General features: G+C 46.8%; 1 protein-coding gene across 1 annotated transcript; it reads right to left on the bottom strand.

The window, feature by feature from the left end:
- Positions 1-4,903: 4,903 nt before the first annotated feature.
- On the bottom strand, positions 4,904-16,787 carry LOC311245150 (uncharacterized protein). Its single transcript, XM_084334950.1, has 9 exons — positions 16,576-16,787; positions 14,043-15,438; positions 10,284-10,622; positions 9,981-10,074; positions 9,702-9,882; positions 8,379-8,462; positions 6,508-6,578; positions 6,269-6,404; positions 4,904-6,145 (listed from the first exon to the last, which is right to left on the bottom strand). The coding sequence occupies exons 1-9, from the start codon at positions 16,654-16,656 to the stop codon at positions 6,125-6,127; spliced, it is 2,403 nt and encodes an 800-aa protein (XP_084191076.1). The 5' UTR covers positions 16,657-16,787; the 3' UTR covers positions 4,904-6,124.
- Positions 16,788-16,861: the final 74 nt, after the last annotated feature.

Genomic DNA, 16,861 nt, shown 5'->3' with positions numbered 1-16,861 from the left:
AGTTGCAGTCACAAGCTGACGACATGTCATTTGCATAAATTAGGAACAGTAGCGGTCCTAGTATGCTTCCCTGTGGAACACCACAGCTCACTGTGAGAGGGGGGGATAGGGTACCGTTTACCTCCACCATCTGTTCCCTCCCCTCAAGGTAGGATTGCATCCAGCTCACTGATAGACTATCAAAACCAATTGCTTTTAGCTTGTCAATCAGAATGGAGTGATTGACCGTGTCAAAGGCCTTTTGTAGGTCCAGCATGACCATGCCGCAGTATTTGCCTGCGTCCACCTCTTGTTTGATGTGGTCATTCAAATAGAGAAGGCATGTGTCAGTGGAGTGGGATGTTCTGAAGCCAGATTGGAATTCGTAGATTAGATTTTTTTCCGCTAGGTACTTTTCGACCTGTTCGTAGACTATTTTTTCCATGACTTTCGAGATGGAGGTGAGAATAGAAACAGGGCGGTAGTTGCCTGGGTCTAATTTGCTGCCCTTTTTGTGCAGAGGGGTCACCCTCGCAATTTTGAAGTCCTTGGGGACGTGTCCCTGTTTTATGGAGAGGTTTATTATGTGTGTGATGATTGGGGTGATGGCGGGGTGATGTACACAGTAAGGTTTATGGCAGGGACTGAGGGCTATAACTGACTACAAAGTCAGCGCCCCCTCAATGGGGAGCGACAACGCCTCCCTTGCGGACCAGCTCAACACCTTCTATGCGCGGTTTGGTGCAAACAGTGGCACTGCTAGCCCAACGGCTAGTGACGTCACTGGTGCGCCGGCTGTTGTGGAGGGGGGGGGGGGCATCCGCGGGGGGGGGGGGGGGGGCCTGTAACTGTTCCGCAACAGTAAGTGACTTCCGGGGTAGGCCTGATTGGCCCCGACAGGCACGTGACGCGGCAAACTCAGGACGCGCAACGAGGCTGCTGAGAGCTGTCGCGCGGAAATAGGCTGTCTATTGCCATTCTCTAACACAAACTCTAACCTTAACCAGCTCCTTAACAGCGCCTAAACTTAACCGTTCTAACCTTAACCAACTCCGAAACAATGCCTAACCTTAACCTTAACCTTAACCATGCCTAACCTTAACCATAGAAAGAATATTGCCATTCTCTAAGACAAACTCTAACCTTAACCAGCTCCTTAACAGCGCCTAAACTTAACCGTTCTAACCTTAACAAACTCCGAAACAATGCCTAACCTTAACCTTAACCATGCCTAACCTTAACCGGCGAAAGAATACAAGTTAAAAAAAAATCACGTTAAAAAAAAAAAGATTTGATGGGATTCGAACTCACCAACAACGGACCGCAGGATCACAGGACCGCTGCTCTGCCAGGTGAGCTGAAGCGCTGAATGAAAGTCATGGCGTATTTGGACGGTTACGTAATTCCGCAAGCTCTGCCGCTCGGCTCCGCGGAGCGTGCCGCGCGGCAGAGAAAGTTGCGCGTCACGTGCCTGTCGGGGCCAATCAGGCCTACCCCGGAAGTAACTTACTGTTGCGGATAAGCTATAAGCGGGGGGGGGGGGGGGGGGGGGGCGCTCTCTCATTGACGGTACACAGTGTGAGAAGAGCATTTATGCAGGTGAACACCAGGAAGGCTGCTGGCCCAGATGGTATAACAGGACGCATACTTAAGTCCTGTGCCAACCAGCTTGCCCCAGTGTTCACCGCCATATTTAATCAATCCCTGGCGGAGTCGGTGGTCCCTGCCTGCTTCAAGATGTCTACCATCATCCCTGTACCGAAGAAACCCTCCCCAACATGTCCAAATGACTACAGACCGGTGGCACTCACCTCTGTGGTCATGAAATGTTTTGAGAGGCTGGTCAAGGACCACATTTGTGCCTCCCTCCCCAGTGATATGGACCCTATGCAATTTGCATACAGGACAAACAGGTCCACTGACGACGCGGTCTCCCAGGTACTGCACAGCACCCTCTCCCACCTTGACCGTCAGAAGGGGGGCTATGTGAGACTGTTGTTCATTGACTACAGCTCAGCGTTCAACACCATAGTCCCCACCAGACTGGTGGACAAGCTGATCGAGCTGGGTCTGAGCTCCGCCCTGAGCGCCTGGGTACTGGACTTTCTGAGTGAAAGACCCCAGGCGGTCAGGGTGGGGGGTCAGACCTCCAACACCATCACCCTGAGCATCGGGTCCCCCCAGGGCTGTGTTCTAAGCCCCCTGCTGTACTCACTCTACACACACGACTGTGTGGCCAAGTTCAGCTCCAACTCCATAGTGAAGTTCGCAGACGACACGGTGGTGGTGGGGCTGATCTCGGACAACGACGAGAAGGCCTACCGGGAGGAGGTTGAGGTACTGGAACGCTGGTGCCAGGACAACAGCCTGCTCCTGAACATTGGTAAAACCAAGGAGCTGATCGTGGATTATAGGAGAGGACAGCAGGAGACGCACACACCACTGATGATTAACAGGGCTACCGTGGACAGGGTGAGCAGCTTTAAGTACCTGGGGGTCCACATCTCAGAGGACCTGACATGGTCAACACACATAGACACAGTAGTAAAGAAGGCGAAACAGCGCCTCTACCACCTGAGACAGTTAAGGAAGTTCAGAGTATCGGGGAAGATACTCCAGTCCTTCTACTCAGGAGCTGTAGAGAGCATCCTGACCGGAAACATCACTGCCTGGTATGGAAACAGCACGGCACAGGACAAGAAGGCCCTACAGAGAGTGGTGCGCTCAGCCGAGCGTACCACGGGTATTGCACTACCCCCCCTGCAGGTTCTATACAACAAGAGGTGCAAATCCAGAGCCTGCAGGATAATGAAAGACCCTCACCACCCCAATAACAGCCTGTTTCAGCTGCTGAGGTCAGGCAGACGCCTGCGAACCCCAGCTACTAGGACAGAGCGGCTTAGGCTCAGCTTCTTCCCCCAGGCCATCAGAGCCATGAACAATGAACATTGAGTGCTCAGAACATTGAACTATCCACACACAAGCACACATGAACACACACACGACACGCACGCTGTGCACGCTCACACACAAGCAGCCACTTAACACTTTAACATGAGCGGGCACACACTCATGTCGCACACACGCACACTTATGGCCAAAGGAAAGGACACTTTAAATTAGAATAACAGGAACAGTGTATTGCACTACCAAAGCTAACTAGCATGTCCCATATGCTCTGTAAATAACTATGTACAGATACCGAGATGTCACTCCATGTTACCTGTTACCTGTTTACTGCACAATGTTGTTTTTTCATTTTTTGATTCTATTATATGTTGTACCACTGTATTGCACATCGTTGCGGGCAAGACCACCCGCATTTCATTGTATACCTGTATGCCGTGACAATTAAAACTCTTGACTTGACTTGACTTGAGGTACAGTAGGTTACATGATTGATTGATTAACTACATTACAACGTGCAAGCCAGCGCAGAGGTACAGTAGGTTACATGATTGATTGATTGATTGAAAAGTTTATTAGTACAGTAGAACGCGTCTATTCGAATACCAACCGGTTCATGCTTCCGCGTTCGCGTTTTGCAAATCTGATTGGCCACAGCCGTTTCTGGTGCGATCTGATTGGCCACTGACGTTTCTGGTCATGTGACATGTGCGCCCAATCGCGTGACACGCCCATTTCCGCCTCGACCAGCAGCAAACTACCTAACGCCTAGTTTATCACTGGTTGAGTTTAGGCGACTCTTTCGAAGTTGGTTAAGGTTAGAGTTTGGAATCAGGGCTGGCGTTCTATCGCCCTGCTCTAAGACAAATTCTAACCTTAACCAACTTCGAAAGAGTGCCTAAGCTTAACCGGCGAAAGAACTTGCCGTCACACGATTGGTGCGACCAGAAACATCAGTGGCCAATCAGAGCGCAAAACGCAAACGCGGAAGCATGAACCGGTTGGTATTCGAATAGACGCAGCCTGGACGTTCCTACGAATCACATGGAGTGACCTTCCTCTCGCACATTCCGAACATTCTTTAACCCTGGCCTGTCTGCATGGTACCTTTGAATTAAATAACCTAAACCGCCTCATTCTCCTCTCCCCTGTGTTCTGCTCTTGGGCTCAAATTGGAAATGTTTTAATTAAATATCAGAGTTCACGCATTGCATTTTATAATTAATTATTCGTCATTATTATAGAAATGTATTTATGGCGGAGACCATGGAAATTGGTTTTGCCGTGGATTTAGTATTTCTTAATTTTATTATAATATCTTTGAACATTTTTCATATTCCCAACGGCCTCGTGTTTTTTCCTCCATCATTATGACTTTGCATTTAGTTATAAATGGTCAGCATCGGCAGCTTCAAGACGCATTGCCCAGTTGCCTAGCAATGATGTCATCACTACTTCAACCACTTGAAAAAACAGTGTACTCGATTTCCCATGTCGACTCGAGACCATGAACTCACGAGTTCCATTTGAAGGTAGCATACGTCCAAACTGTTTATGGGGCGGTAGTGTAGAACATAGATATATATATATATGGTGTAGAAGGGTCACCTTTGATGATGAACCAACCCACATGGTCAGGTGTTCACTTTGCTGGACAACACTGAAAAAGATATCCTACCTTTATGTTTTAGCAGAAGTCCAAAAATGACATATAAACAGGGCTGACTAGAGTGCACACTTTTTTGGATGACAACTTATTTTCATTGTATTGTACTTGTGCTGTGTATGACAATACATTTTAATCGAATCTATAAAAAGCATTCTATGGGTACACAAAATCAGTCACATTAATTGTCTATGGAGCTGCTCTAGATTTTACATGTCAAAACAATATCAGATTCAAATCTAGTTCTTTTTTTGTGGATTTGGGAAATAATTGTTCATATTTCAAGGAATAATTGCAACACATTGCAATAAAAGAAATGTCCTTATTGGTTCAATTGCAACTACAATGTCATCATGGGTTTCACAAAATATTTATTGAAAACAGTACAAGTTCTTACGATCATGTCTAAAACAGAAAAGGTCAAATCAGAAAAGTGCCTTTATTCACTATTTAGAATAGTGTACCCATGCAGAATTGTTTCAGATCCTAGCCTGACACATCAGAGCCATGGAGAGCTAGCTTGTTTCAGATCCTAGCCTGACACATCAGAGCCATGGAGAGCTAGCTTGTTTCAGATCCTAGCCTGACACACCAGAGCCATGGAGAGCTAGCTTGTTTCAGATCCTAGCCTGACACATCAGAGCCATGGAGAGCTAGCTTGTTTCAGATCCTAGCCTGACACACCAGAGCCATGGAGAGCTAGCTTGTTTCAGATCCTAGCCTGACGCATCAGAGCCATGGAGAGCTAGCTTGTTTCAGATCCTAGCCTGACACACCAGAGCCATGGAGAGCTAGCTTGTTTCAGATCCTAGCCTGACACATCAGAGCCATGGAGAGCTAGCTTGTTTCAGATCCTAGCCTGACACATCAGAGCCATGGAGAGCTAGCTTGTTTCAGATCCTAGCCTGACACACCAGAGCCATGGAGAGCTAGCTTGCCTTCCATGGGGTCTGACATGTCAGGCTATTCAGATCCATGATACATGAAGCTCTGGCTTTACATCTCTTCCATCCATCTGATCAGATAATGTGTCTTCATAGGATTAAGGCACAAGTGCACATCAATTCAGTAATCCAGTCATGCAACATTCCCCTTGATACATATTGTCTCACACAAAACACCTTAGTTCAATTCATAATGCTGAAAATCAAAATATAACCATTATTATTGTTTATTCCTTTGTTGATGTGTTGTGTTTTGTTAGGAAAGAGGTGTGTTTGGGCAGCAGAAATGATCTATCACCTATCGTATTGGTAGTGTAGTGGTAGTGGCACGTCGTTCTCTTATCTACCAGAGAGCCAGGGCTGCTGAGCGTTGCTGCAGTCTCCACTCCAAGACCCCAAATTTGATCCCTAGCCTGGACCAAACAAAGTCTCCTCTTTCATTCCAATGCCTGCCATTCTGGATGGATACTGGCTTAAGGCTTTAGTGGATACTGGCGTGTCTCCCTGGTCTGTGGACTGGACTGGTCGTCTTGGCTACGGTGTGTTTTGGTTGTTGTCGCCCATCTTCTCCTCTTTGGTTCAATGTACAGTAATGCCATCGGTGAAATACAAAGCTTGCCTCGTCACATTAACCCCCAGTGCTCTTGTTCTGAAGATGAAAGGGACAAAGGGTGACTTCAAAATGGTAACCTCATAATTCAGGTGCGTGGCATCACGTGGTACGGACAGATTATGAAAGGAGGCCAATCGTGTGATGTAACTAAAGTGGTACCTGCTTGGCGTTCTCCACACACTTCAGGTAGGCAGAGGCGATGCTGGAGCAGGCGAGGGTCTCGCCTGTGTTCTCCCTATAGCACTTTAGGATCCGACTCTGCAGGTCACCACAAACTGGCTTGATAGTGACACGCCTGGGAGAAGTGATATGATTTCAACATAACTGTAACAAACCATTCTATTCTGACTTTCATAAAGCACTAGACTAAGATCATATGCAAAAACATTCAAACTCACGCAAACCGGTTGTGCGCCTCTTCTTTGCCCTTCTGGAAGTTCTCAGCAGTGACTTGATAGAACTGAGCACCCTGCATCAAAGAAGTCAAATAAGAGTCATGGCACTTCATCAGCACTACAGTCGAGTCATGGTACTTCATCAGCACTACAGTCGAGTCATGGCACTTCATCAGCACTACAGTCGAGTCATGGTACTTCATCAGCACTACAGTCGAGTCATGGTACTTCATCAGCACTACAGTCGAGTCATGGTACTTCATCAGCACTACAAAAATCATGGCACAGAATAGGACGAACCAATATGAACATTTTGGCCAAAACCAATATGGCCAACGATATTCATTGATATTGAAGGGCTGTCAGTTTATCGCGTTAATTAGATTAATTAATTACACAGCAAATTATCACGTTATGAAAATTAACTCAAAATTAACAAAAATAATATATATATATTTTTTTTATCTCATTAATTCCATAAGAACGTAGAATACATGGGCGGCTACGTGGCGTAGTGGGCAAGGCGCTCGCCACGAAATCTGGAGACGCTGGGCTTGCCTGTTCGAGCCCAGCGCTCCACATTTGCTTTCAGTTTAGCTGGTCGTCCGTACTAATACACATTGGCCGTATTAGGGGGTGGGAAACTGATGGGTGGGGATCGGGCGTTGTGGACAGCGACTCCTACAGGTCGGTTGGTGCGCCTGCGCAGTAGAATCAGGAAGTGTCGGGGGCAGCGTGAGCCTCCCACGCGTTACTCCTCGCCACTGAGAGGTCGAGCTGCGCAGGTGAAAAGATGCGACTGCTGTTACCTCAAGTACCGGAGGGGACTTGTGCTATGTATGACTTAGTCCACATTGCAGCCGGCTTGTGGGAGGCAAGAAACAGCGTTCGTGACAGGGGAGGGTTGAATTGGATGATACGAAATTGGGATGGGAGAACATATATAGAAAATGGGAGAAAAAGTGGATAAAAAAAAAGAACGTAGAATACACATTTACAGACTTTTCTTTTTAATATGGTCCATTTGCATGTTCTTGGTATCTGATTCTAGGGACATCTATGGATCTCAGGGAATGTATTCCCAGTGTCAGAAATACTGTGTCTGTTACTAGGCTTGAGTAAATTGTAATGAACCAAATGAGAATATCAATAAAAAATAATGTATCTTTGACTGAATAACACCATGCTAAAATTGACCAGACCTGAAAAATCGAAGCAAATTAATAAATGGAAGATGATTAAACAGAAGGTTCTGTAGATACAGTACTGAATTCTGCCATCCGGACACATGCCATTTGAAATATGATTATAGAATATAGAATATCAGGCCTAAAATGGTTATGAGATTAAAATGCGATTAATTACAATTCCTGTTATTAATTAGATTACTTTTTTTAATCGCCTGACAGCACTAATATTGATATGATCTGTATAAAAAAGTTCCTATGGTAATCCAATTTTGCACATAAAAAATAAACTAAAAGTGTTAAGACATGAAAACACTCAAAATCAAACAATCCGTCATCACTTCTGTTTCTGCAGTCTATTTCAATAATGTTGTGCACATGCAAGTAACCAAATAAAACCGGCATGGCAATAAATAAATAAACAAATGCGCAGCTAGACTGAAAAATAATCATCGGTTGTTCACATCTCCCTAGTTCTGCTCACCGGATTGATGCCACATTTATTTTTTAAATAAAAGAACAAAGAAACCACTATGATCGCCTGATACAGTGGCCAATATTATTATGCATCTCTACAGAAGATCACCAATGAACCGCATTATATCAAGAGAAGAAGACAGGTGAAGGTGAGTGATGCGGCCAGTCAAAATACACCAAGATGAAAAGTGAGCTGAGGGGAATACTGACTTTCACTTCAAGCTTTGCAACGTGTTCCCTGAAGAGAGCATCCTGCTTCTTCAGCTCCTTCTCCTTCTCATCCAGTTTATGGGCCTGAGACGGGGATACGACACCTCTGTTATTACATCAATATCATCCTCTTTTCCTCACTAACCGAAACACGAAGGGAACTTCATACCAATTTGAGACATTTTATCTCACTGAATGCAACAGGAAATCTATAGGAGGCGGCATACTGAGGGTTGAGACACAACTGATATCGTTTCAAACTGTTTCTAACTGTCTAGAACAGAATGAATACGAATGAAAGAGGGAGCCATGCATGTCGGAGAGCTCTCCTATCTTACCTTCAGCTCCATCCACTGAAGCAAGGCGACAGGAAAGAAAGAGATGGACAGTAAGAAATGGAAAGAAATTCATCTTTCTAGGCGAGAGGAAATGCAGACCTCCAAGATACATCATTCCGTTTCAGAACAGAAATGAACACACAGACACACTTTGTAGGCCTCAGCCCGACTGTGCATGCTGGCAGAGGATCCGGAAGTTGTCCTTAACTGAGCAATAGTCTGTAGTACAGTAATCTAGGAGCTGGGTGGGGTAACCAAGCTGATTAAAACAAGGATAAGGAAGGGTGTAAATAACCCCATGAAAGGTTTATTATTTTTAGAGTAATTGCCTGCTTAATATGTGTGATGTTACTGGTTTTAGTGTGTGCCTAAAGTAATCAATGTGTTGGGCGGTTTTATAGAGATCTATGTCAATTAATGTTTAGGAATCCAGGACTTTTATTATTAGAATTGATAGAAGCCCATGTATGTGACTTTTATTTTGAAATCCATGTCGCCATGTTGCGAGGCAACCGTGGTTACGCTGTCACTTTTGACCGTTTTGACAGTTCAGTTCAAGAAATACACAAAACAACAAGGTTTAATGAACCCGTATGAGGCCATAGCTTACGGTGGGAATTTGATTGTTTAACGTTATATAGAACAGGAATGTAATACTATGTAAAAAAAGAAAAAGAAAAAGGTGCTTTTACAACGGTCAAAGCCAGAGATCAGTCCTATATCAATTTAGCATGCAAAGCAAAACAAAACAAACATGCCAAATGCAAGCAGACACATACGAACACAGCATATCACTGTCAAAACATAACATGGAAATGTTTTGCCACTATTCACTAGGTGTAATGACTAAAAGGAATATCAGTACCTGTGAAGCACGGCACGCACACACGCTGTATGCATCACACACAGCAATAAACACGAGTAAACATACGTGATCGTGTCCTTAGTAGACAGGTTAATCATACAAAAACACACACATGCTTACATAGAGCTGGGCCATGAGTCTCTCATCCTCAGTCTTCATGCGTTCCTTCATGAGGCTATCTCTCAGGGTCTCTCTGAAGGCTGCCTTGTCTGCCTCCAGGGTTTTCTTCACCTGCTCCTCTACCTCCACCTGGGCTGCTGCCTTGGCCTCTGCTCTGGCCCAAGTGATCACCTCCTCCAGCCTGCACACACACACCACACACCACACACACACACACAATATGACAACTTAATCCCATCAGTGTTGACAGTTAAAGAGTGGTTAGTGCCGTGTTCTCACTCCTGCTGGAACTGCTGCTTCTTCTGGCTGATCTCCAGGTCCAGACGCGTATGCAGCTCCTCGTTGATCTTCCTCCTCAACTCGTGCTCATCCACTTAAGGAAGGAAGGACGAATAGATGGATGGATACAGATAAATAAGACAGATAGATGTGTATTCATGTAAAAACCTGATTTAGAGTGCGATATTGAGGAAATGCATTTGTGAAATGACTAACATACATCTCCTACAGTATGCACCATTTTACAGACCTATTTACAAACTGCAAAGCTATTGTCTCGCTGATGAAGAGAAACACACTCACCAGGAGGTGCAGGTGCGGGTGCAGGTGCGGGTGGTGCGGCAACAACAGGGACTTCATCCTCAACGCTGGGCAGAAGAAGGGGCATGGTGGGCATCACGGCTGGAGGGGGTTCTATGGGCTCTATGCAGGGCTCACAGACCGGTGAAACGGTGGGTAGGATGGCCAGCTCCATAGAGTAACAAGGTGGACGCGGCAGCATGTCAGGCTCTTCAAACATGGGCTCTGGTATGGGTATGGCGACACAGGGAGGTGGAGGTGGTGGTGGTGCTACAGGCTCAATGGAAGGTGGAGGTGGTGCAGGAAGAGCAGTGGGTGGGGGTGCAATGACAGGTGTGGGCTCTGTGAGTGGAGGAGGGGTAAAGGAAAGAGGTTTAGAAAGAGTAAGTGGGACAGTAGGTTCTACTGGAGTCGGTGGGACTACAGCCTCGACTAGAGTAGGGAGGACTACAGGTTTGACTGGAACAGGCTCAACTAGAGTAGGGAGAACTACAAGCTTAACTGGAACAGCCTCGACTGGAGTAGGGAGAACTACAAGCTTAACTGAAACAGCCTCGACTGGAGTAGGGAGGACTACAGCCTCGACTGGAGTAGGGAGGACTACAAGCTTAACTGAAACAGCCTCGACTGGAGTAGGGAGGACTACAAGCTTAACTGGAACAGCCTCGACTGGAGTAGGGAGGACTACAAGCTTAACTGGAACAGCCTCGACTGGAGTAGGGAGGACTACAGGTTTAACTGGAACAGCCTCGACTGGAATAGGGAGGACTACAAGCTTAACTGGAACAGCCTCGACTGGAGTAGGGAGGACTACAGGTTTAACTGGAACAGCCTCGACTAGAGTAGGGAGGACTACAAGCTTAACTGGAACAGCCTCGACTGGAGTAGGGAGGACTACAGGTTTAACTGGAACAGCCTCGACTGGAATAGGGAGGACTACAAGCTTAACTGGAACAGCCTCGACTGGAATAGGGAGGACTACAGGTTCAACTGAAGTAGGGAGGACTACAGGTTTAACTGGAACATGATCAACTAGAGTAGGGAGGACTACAGGTTTAACTGGAACAGCCTCGACTGGAGTAGGGAGGACTACAAGCTTAACTGGAACAGCCTCGACTGGAGTAGGGAGAACTACAAGCTTAACTGGAACAGCCTCGACTGGAGTAGGGAGGACTACAAGCTTAACTGGAACAGCCTCGACTGGAATAGGGAGGACTACAAGCTTAACTGGAACAGCCTCGACTGGAGTAGGGAGAACTACAAGCTTAACTGGAACAGCCTCGACTGGAGTAGGGAGGACTACAAGCTTAACTGGAACAGCCTCGACTGGAATAGGGAGGACTACAAGCTTAACTGGAACAGCCTCGACTGGAGTAGGGAGGACTACAAGCTTAACTGGAACAGCCTCGACTGGAGTAGGGAGGACTACAAGCTTAACTGGAACAGCCTCGACTGGAGTAGGGAGGACTACAAGCTTAACTGGAACAGCCTCGACTGGAGTAGGGAGAACTACAAGCTTAACTGGAACAGCCTCGACTGGAGTAGGGAGGACTACAAGCTTAACTGGAACAGCCTCGACTGGAATAGGGAGGACTACAAGCTTAACTGGAGCAGCCTCGACTGGAGTAGGGAGGACTACAAGCTTAACTGGAACAGCCTCGACTGGAGTAGGGAGGACTACAAGCTTAACTGGAACAGCCTCGACTGGAATAGGGAGGACTACAGGTTCAACTGGAACATGATCAACTAGAGTAGGGAGAACTACAGGTTTAACTGGAACAGCCTCAACTGGAGTAGGGAGAACTACAAGCTTAACTGGAACAGCCTCGACTGGAGTAGGGAGAACTACAAGCTTAACTGGAACAGCCTCGACTGGAGTAGGGAGAACTACAGGTTTAACTGGAACAGCCTCGACTGGAGTAGGGAGGACTACAAGCTTAACTGGAACAGCCTCGACTAGAGTAGGGAGAACTACAGGTTTAACTGGAACAGCCTCGACTGGAGTAGGGAGGACTACAAGCTTAACTGGAACAGCCTCGACTGGAGTAGGGAGGACTACAAGCTTAACTGGAACAGCCTCGACTGGAGTAGGGAGGACTACAGGTTTAACTGGAACAGCCTCGACTAGAGTAGGGCGGACTACAGGTTTAACTGGAACAGCCTCGACTAGAGTAGGGAGGACTACAGGTTTAACTGGAACAGCCTCGACTAGAGTAGGGAGGACTACAAGCTTAACTGGAACAGCCTCGACTGGAGTAGGGAGAACTACAAGCTTAACTGGAACAGCCTCAACTGGAGTAGGGAGGACTACAAGCTTAACTGGAACAGGCTCAACTAGAGTAGGGAGAACTACAAGCTTAACTGGAACAGCCTCGACTGGAGTAGGGAGGACTACAGGTTTAACTGGAACAGCCTCGACTAGAGTAGGGAGAACTACAAGCTTAACTGGAACAGCCTCGACTGGAGTAGGGAGGACTACAGGTTTAACTGGAACAGCCTCAACTAGAGTAGGGAGAACTACAAGCTTAACTGGAACAGCCTCGACTGGAGTAGGGAGAACTACAGGTTTAACTGGAACAGCCTCGACTGGAGTAGGGCGGACTACAGGTTTAACTGGAACAGCCTCGACTAGAGTAGGGAGGACTACAAGCTTAACTGGAACAGCCTCGACTGGAGTAGGGAGGACTACAGGTTTAACTGGAACAGCCTCGACTAGAGTAGGGAGAACTACAAGCTTAACTGGAACAGCCTCGACTGGAGTAGGGAGAACTACAGGTTTAACTGGAACAGCCTCGACTGGAGTAGGGCGGACTACAGGTTTAACTGGAACAGCCTCGACTAGAGTAGGGAGGACTACAAGCTTAACTGGAACAGCCTCGACTGGAGTAGGGAGGACTACAAGCTTAACTGGAACAGCCTTGACTGGAGTAGGGAGGACTACAGGTTTAACTGGAACAGCCTTGACTGGAGTAGGGAGGACTACAGGTTTAACTGGAACAGCCTCGACTAGAGTAGGGAGGACTACAGGTTTAACTGGAACAGCCTCGACTGGAGTAGGGAGGACTACAGGTTTAACTGGAACAGCCTCGACTGGAGTAGGGAGGACTACAGGTTTAACTGGAACAGCCTCGACTGGAGTAGGGAGGACTACAGGTTTAACTGGAACAGCCTCGACTGGAGTAGGGAGGACTACAGGTTTAACTGGAACAGCCTTGACTGGAGTAGGGAGGACTACAGCCTCAACTAGAGTAGGGAGGACTACAGGTTTAACTGGAACATGATCAACTGGAGTAAAGAGGACTACAGGTTCGACTGGAGGAGGTAAAACTACAGGCTCAATGACTGTAATACTTTCACCTGGACTCGGTGCAAGTACAGGTTCAACTGGAATGGATGAGACTACAGGCTCAGCTGAAATAATCTCAATTAGAGTGGCTGCAACTACAGGCTCAGCTGAAGTATCAACTGGAATGTGCGACACCACAGGTTCAGCAGGAATAGTCTCTACATTGGTAGCTGGGGCTACAGAATCAAGTGGAATGGTCTCGACTTGAGAGGGTACGCCTACGGGCTCAATTGAAAAACGTGCCACTACTGACTCAACTGGAATAGCCTCAACGGCAGGGGGTAAAACTACAGGCTCAACTGGAATAGCCTTAAGAAGGGTAGGTGGAACTACCAGCTCAACAGTAGTTGTCTCAACTGGAGCCACTATGACTGCATACTCAAGGAGGGGAGTAGAAGAAAGTGTAACAGACTCACCAGGGTCAGATAGGACAGGTCCCACTGGCAGAGGGACGGGCAGGACTACAGGGTCAACGGCTGCAACACCTTCAACTGGTTCAACAGGGGGCAGTATGGCAACCTGTTCAATGGGAGTAGCTGGACCTAGAGGTTCTACAGGTACAAGTGGAATCATTGGAGCTATAGGTTCAACACATTCAATGAGAGTAGGTTCCACAGGTTTCTGAGGGGCAGCTGGGACTAGAGGTTCTTCAAGTGTGGCTAGGATTAAAGGCTCAATGGTTGGTAGGACAATGGGTTCAGGTGGGATCTCAGGTTCTGAAGGTGGAGTGGCTAGGACTAAAGGCTCACTGGTTGGTAGGACAACTAGTTCAACAGGTGGAGGTAGGATAGGTTCTGAAGGTGGAGGAGGGGCTAGGACTAAAGGCTCACTGGTTGGTAGGACAACTGGTTCAATGGGTGTAGGTAGGATAGGTTCTGAAGGTGGAGGAGTGGCTAGGACTAAAGGCTCAATGGTTGGTAGGACAACGGGTGTAGGTAGGATAGGTTCTGAAGGTGGAGGAGGGGCTAGGACTAAAGGCTCAACGGTTGGTAGGACAACTGGTTCAATGGGTGTAGGTAGGATCTCAGGTAGTGAAGGTGGAGGGGCTAGGACTAAAGGCTCACTGGTTGGTAGGACAACTAGTTCAATGGGTGTAGGTAGGATCTCAGGTAGTGAAGGTGGAGGAGGGGCTAGGACTAAAGGCTCACTGGTTGGTAGGACAACTAGTTCAATGGGTGTAGGTAGGATCTCAGGTAGTGAAGGTGGAGGAGGGGCTAGGTCTAAAGGCTCACTGGTTGGTAGGACAACTGGTTCAATGGGTGTAGGTAGGATCTCAGGTAGTGAAGGTGGAGGAGGGGCTAGGACTAAAGGCTCACTGGTTGGTAGGACAACGGGTGTAGGTAGGATCTCAGGTTCTAAAGGTGGAGGAGGGGCTAGGACTACTGGCTTAACAACAGACTCAGCGGGCCCAGACGGAGCCATAGGTTTCAAAGGTGTAGATGGGACAACCGTTTCAACTTCAGGAGGAGAGGGTTTGGGTGCTGCTTCAAGTTCAGGAGCTGGAGTGGGAGGTGTAGCTAAGACTAGTGGATCTGCTAGAGGTGTAGCTACTGGTTCTACAGACAGAGGCGGAGGGGAATGAAACGTGACTGGAGGAGGGGGAACCAGTTTAACAGATGGAGGTGGTGATATAGATGCAGGTGGAGGTGCAGGGGTAGGTTCCTGGGGAATTAGGGTGGAGATGAAGGTTGGAGGCGGGTGGATCGCTGAAGCTGGCTTGGCCGTTTCAGGCGATTGTGAAGGAGCGCGTCCATTCTTCTGAGCATCAACAACCGACGACCGTTTCATTCGGTTGACAACTCTGTCCGACATCTGCAAAGATGTTAGTATTTAAGTTCAATCATCTGTAAGCATAAAACAATTCCTAATAATTTTAGAAAGATCATCTTCTAAACATTTAGGTTGCTTGGACAGTCTCAATATGATGGCGTTAAAGATATCGACTAGTTCACAACCTTCGTGGGCATCATGTTTCCTCACTGGAGTTCACTCTCTTGACAGTATAAGTGCAAGCTAGGAACTATCGCACCTAGCCCAACCGCATAGTACGAGGTTGGCCAGAAAACAAATGGTTTTGCCATGGGCAAAAATATAGGGTGTTCCTGTGGGTTTCCCTAATTGAAGTTACCTGCTGGTCACTTAATATTTGCATCGCCAGTCACGTATCAGATTGGTAGCATATGAGTGATTGATTGAAAACTTTATTAACAGATTGCAGAATGGGTACAGTACAGTACAGCTCAATACACACAATTGTTAAGGGGGTGCAGACCAGAGAAAGACTTTCGTCTTGTTTACATCAGGGTCCCCCATGAGGAAAAGCCATAATATGCAAACAGTGCTTATAAACATTGCACTTCGAACGATCGACTCAATATTGTAATTTAGGTAGTGTAATAATAACAAATCGGACAAAGTAAGCTCACGTTTTTAAATTACGTCTTAAATGACGTTTGTTTGCTGGCCTTCACCCAACCTCGTTACTATGCGGTTGAGCACAGTAGAGGTTAACTGGTATACCAGCTATAGCTACCTATATGATCAACACTGTTCTAAATTTAACTTGTGAATGTGTAGGCCCAGGATACACTGCAGGCAAACTGGCTACCGAGTGTTCTAAAACTATTAAATCCTTGTGAAAATGTGGGAGAAAGTAGCAATATTGGTCCTAATTATAATCTATAGGTCACTATTTCAGGAACACTCAGTGCCGCTGGATGTACAACTTTCAAAGTGAAAACGTGTTTTGTTGCAGGAAAAAATGGAACATTTTGTTTTGTGATTGTATAGGTCAGCAAAGCCACAATGTAAAGAGACTTGACAATTCATAAACTATGGTTTTGCTGTTGTGGTTGTAATGTTGCCACCGAAGTTGCTGCCTCGCTTGATTGAAAACTTTATTAACAGATTGCAGAATGGGTACAGTACAGTACGCTGGTGTTCACTCACCCTGATGCCCTTCATTAAAGTTACTCCGCCTCCTTCACCATCGTCTTCACGAGAGAGGTGGCTCGAGCTGTTACCCCCCATTATTTATTTTTTAAACCCAGGCTCAAATATTGAAGTCGTCGGGGTGGTATGTTTATGGGATATATTTAATCCACAACGTGGGTCTTGCAGACACCACACAGCAGAGTGTCAGAACCCAGACTGCAAGTGCAAGAGAAAGCCCTTCCCACTCCTGAGATGAAGAATAGCACCTTCCATTGGATGAGAGTAGGGGCCGGGTGCCTTT

This window comes from Notolepis coatsorum (genome assembly GCF_963971535.1).
Source record: "Notolepis coatsorum genome assembly, chromosome: 18".
Lineage (NCBI taxonomy): Eukaryota > Metazoa > Chordata > Actinopteri > Aulopiformes > Paralepididae > Notolepis > Notolepis coatsorum.
This window is presented reverse-complemented; position numbering and strand designations above follow the sequence as displayed.

Coding starts and splice junctions, on each gene's coding strand:
- LOC311245150 (XM_084334950.1), bottom strand. CDS start 16,656: ATGGGGGGTAACAGCTCGAGCCACCTCTCTCGTGAAGACGATGGTGAA. Junction 15,439..16,575: donor CTTTAATGAAGGGCATCAGG/GTGAGTGAACAC, acceptor ACATCTTTGCAG/ATGTCGGACAGAGTTGTCAA. Junction 6,146..6,268: donor GTGTGGAGAACGCCAAGCAG/GTACCACTTTAG, acceptor TTTCATCTTCAG/AACAAGAGCACTGGGGGTTA.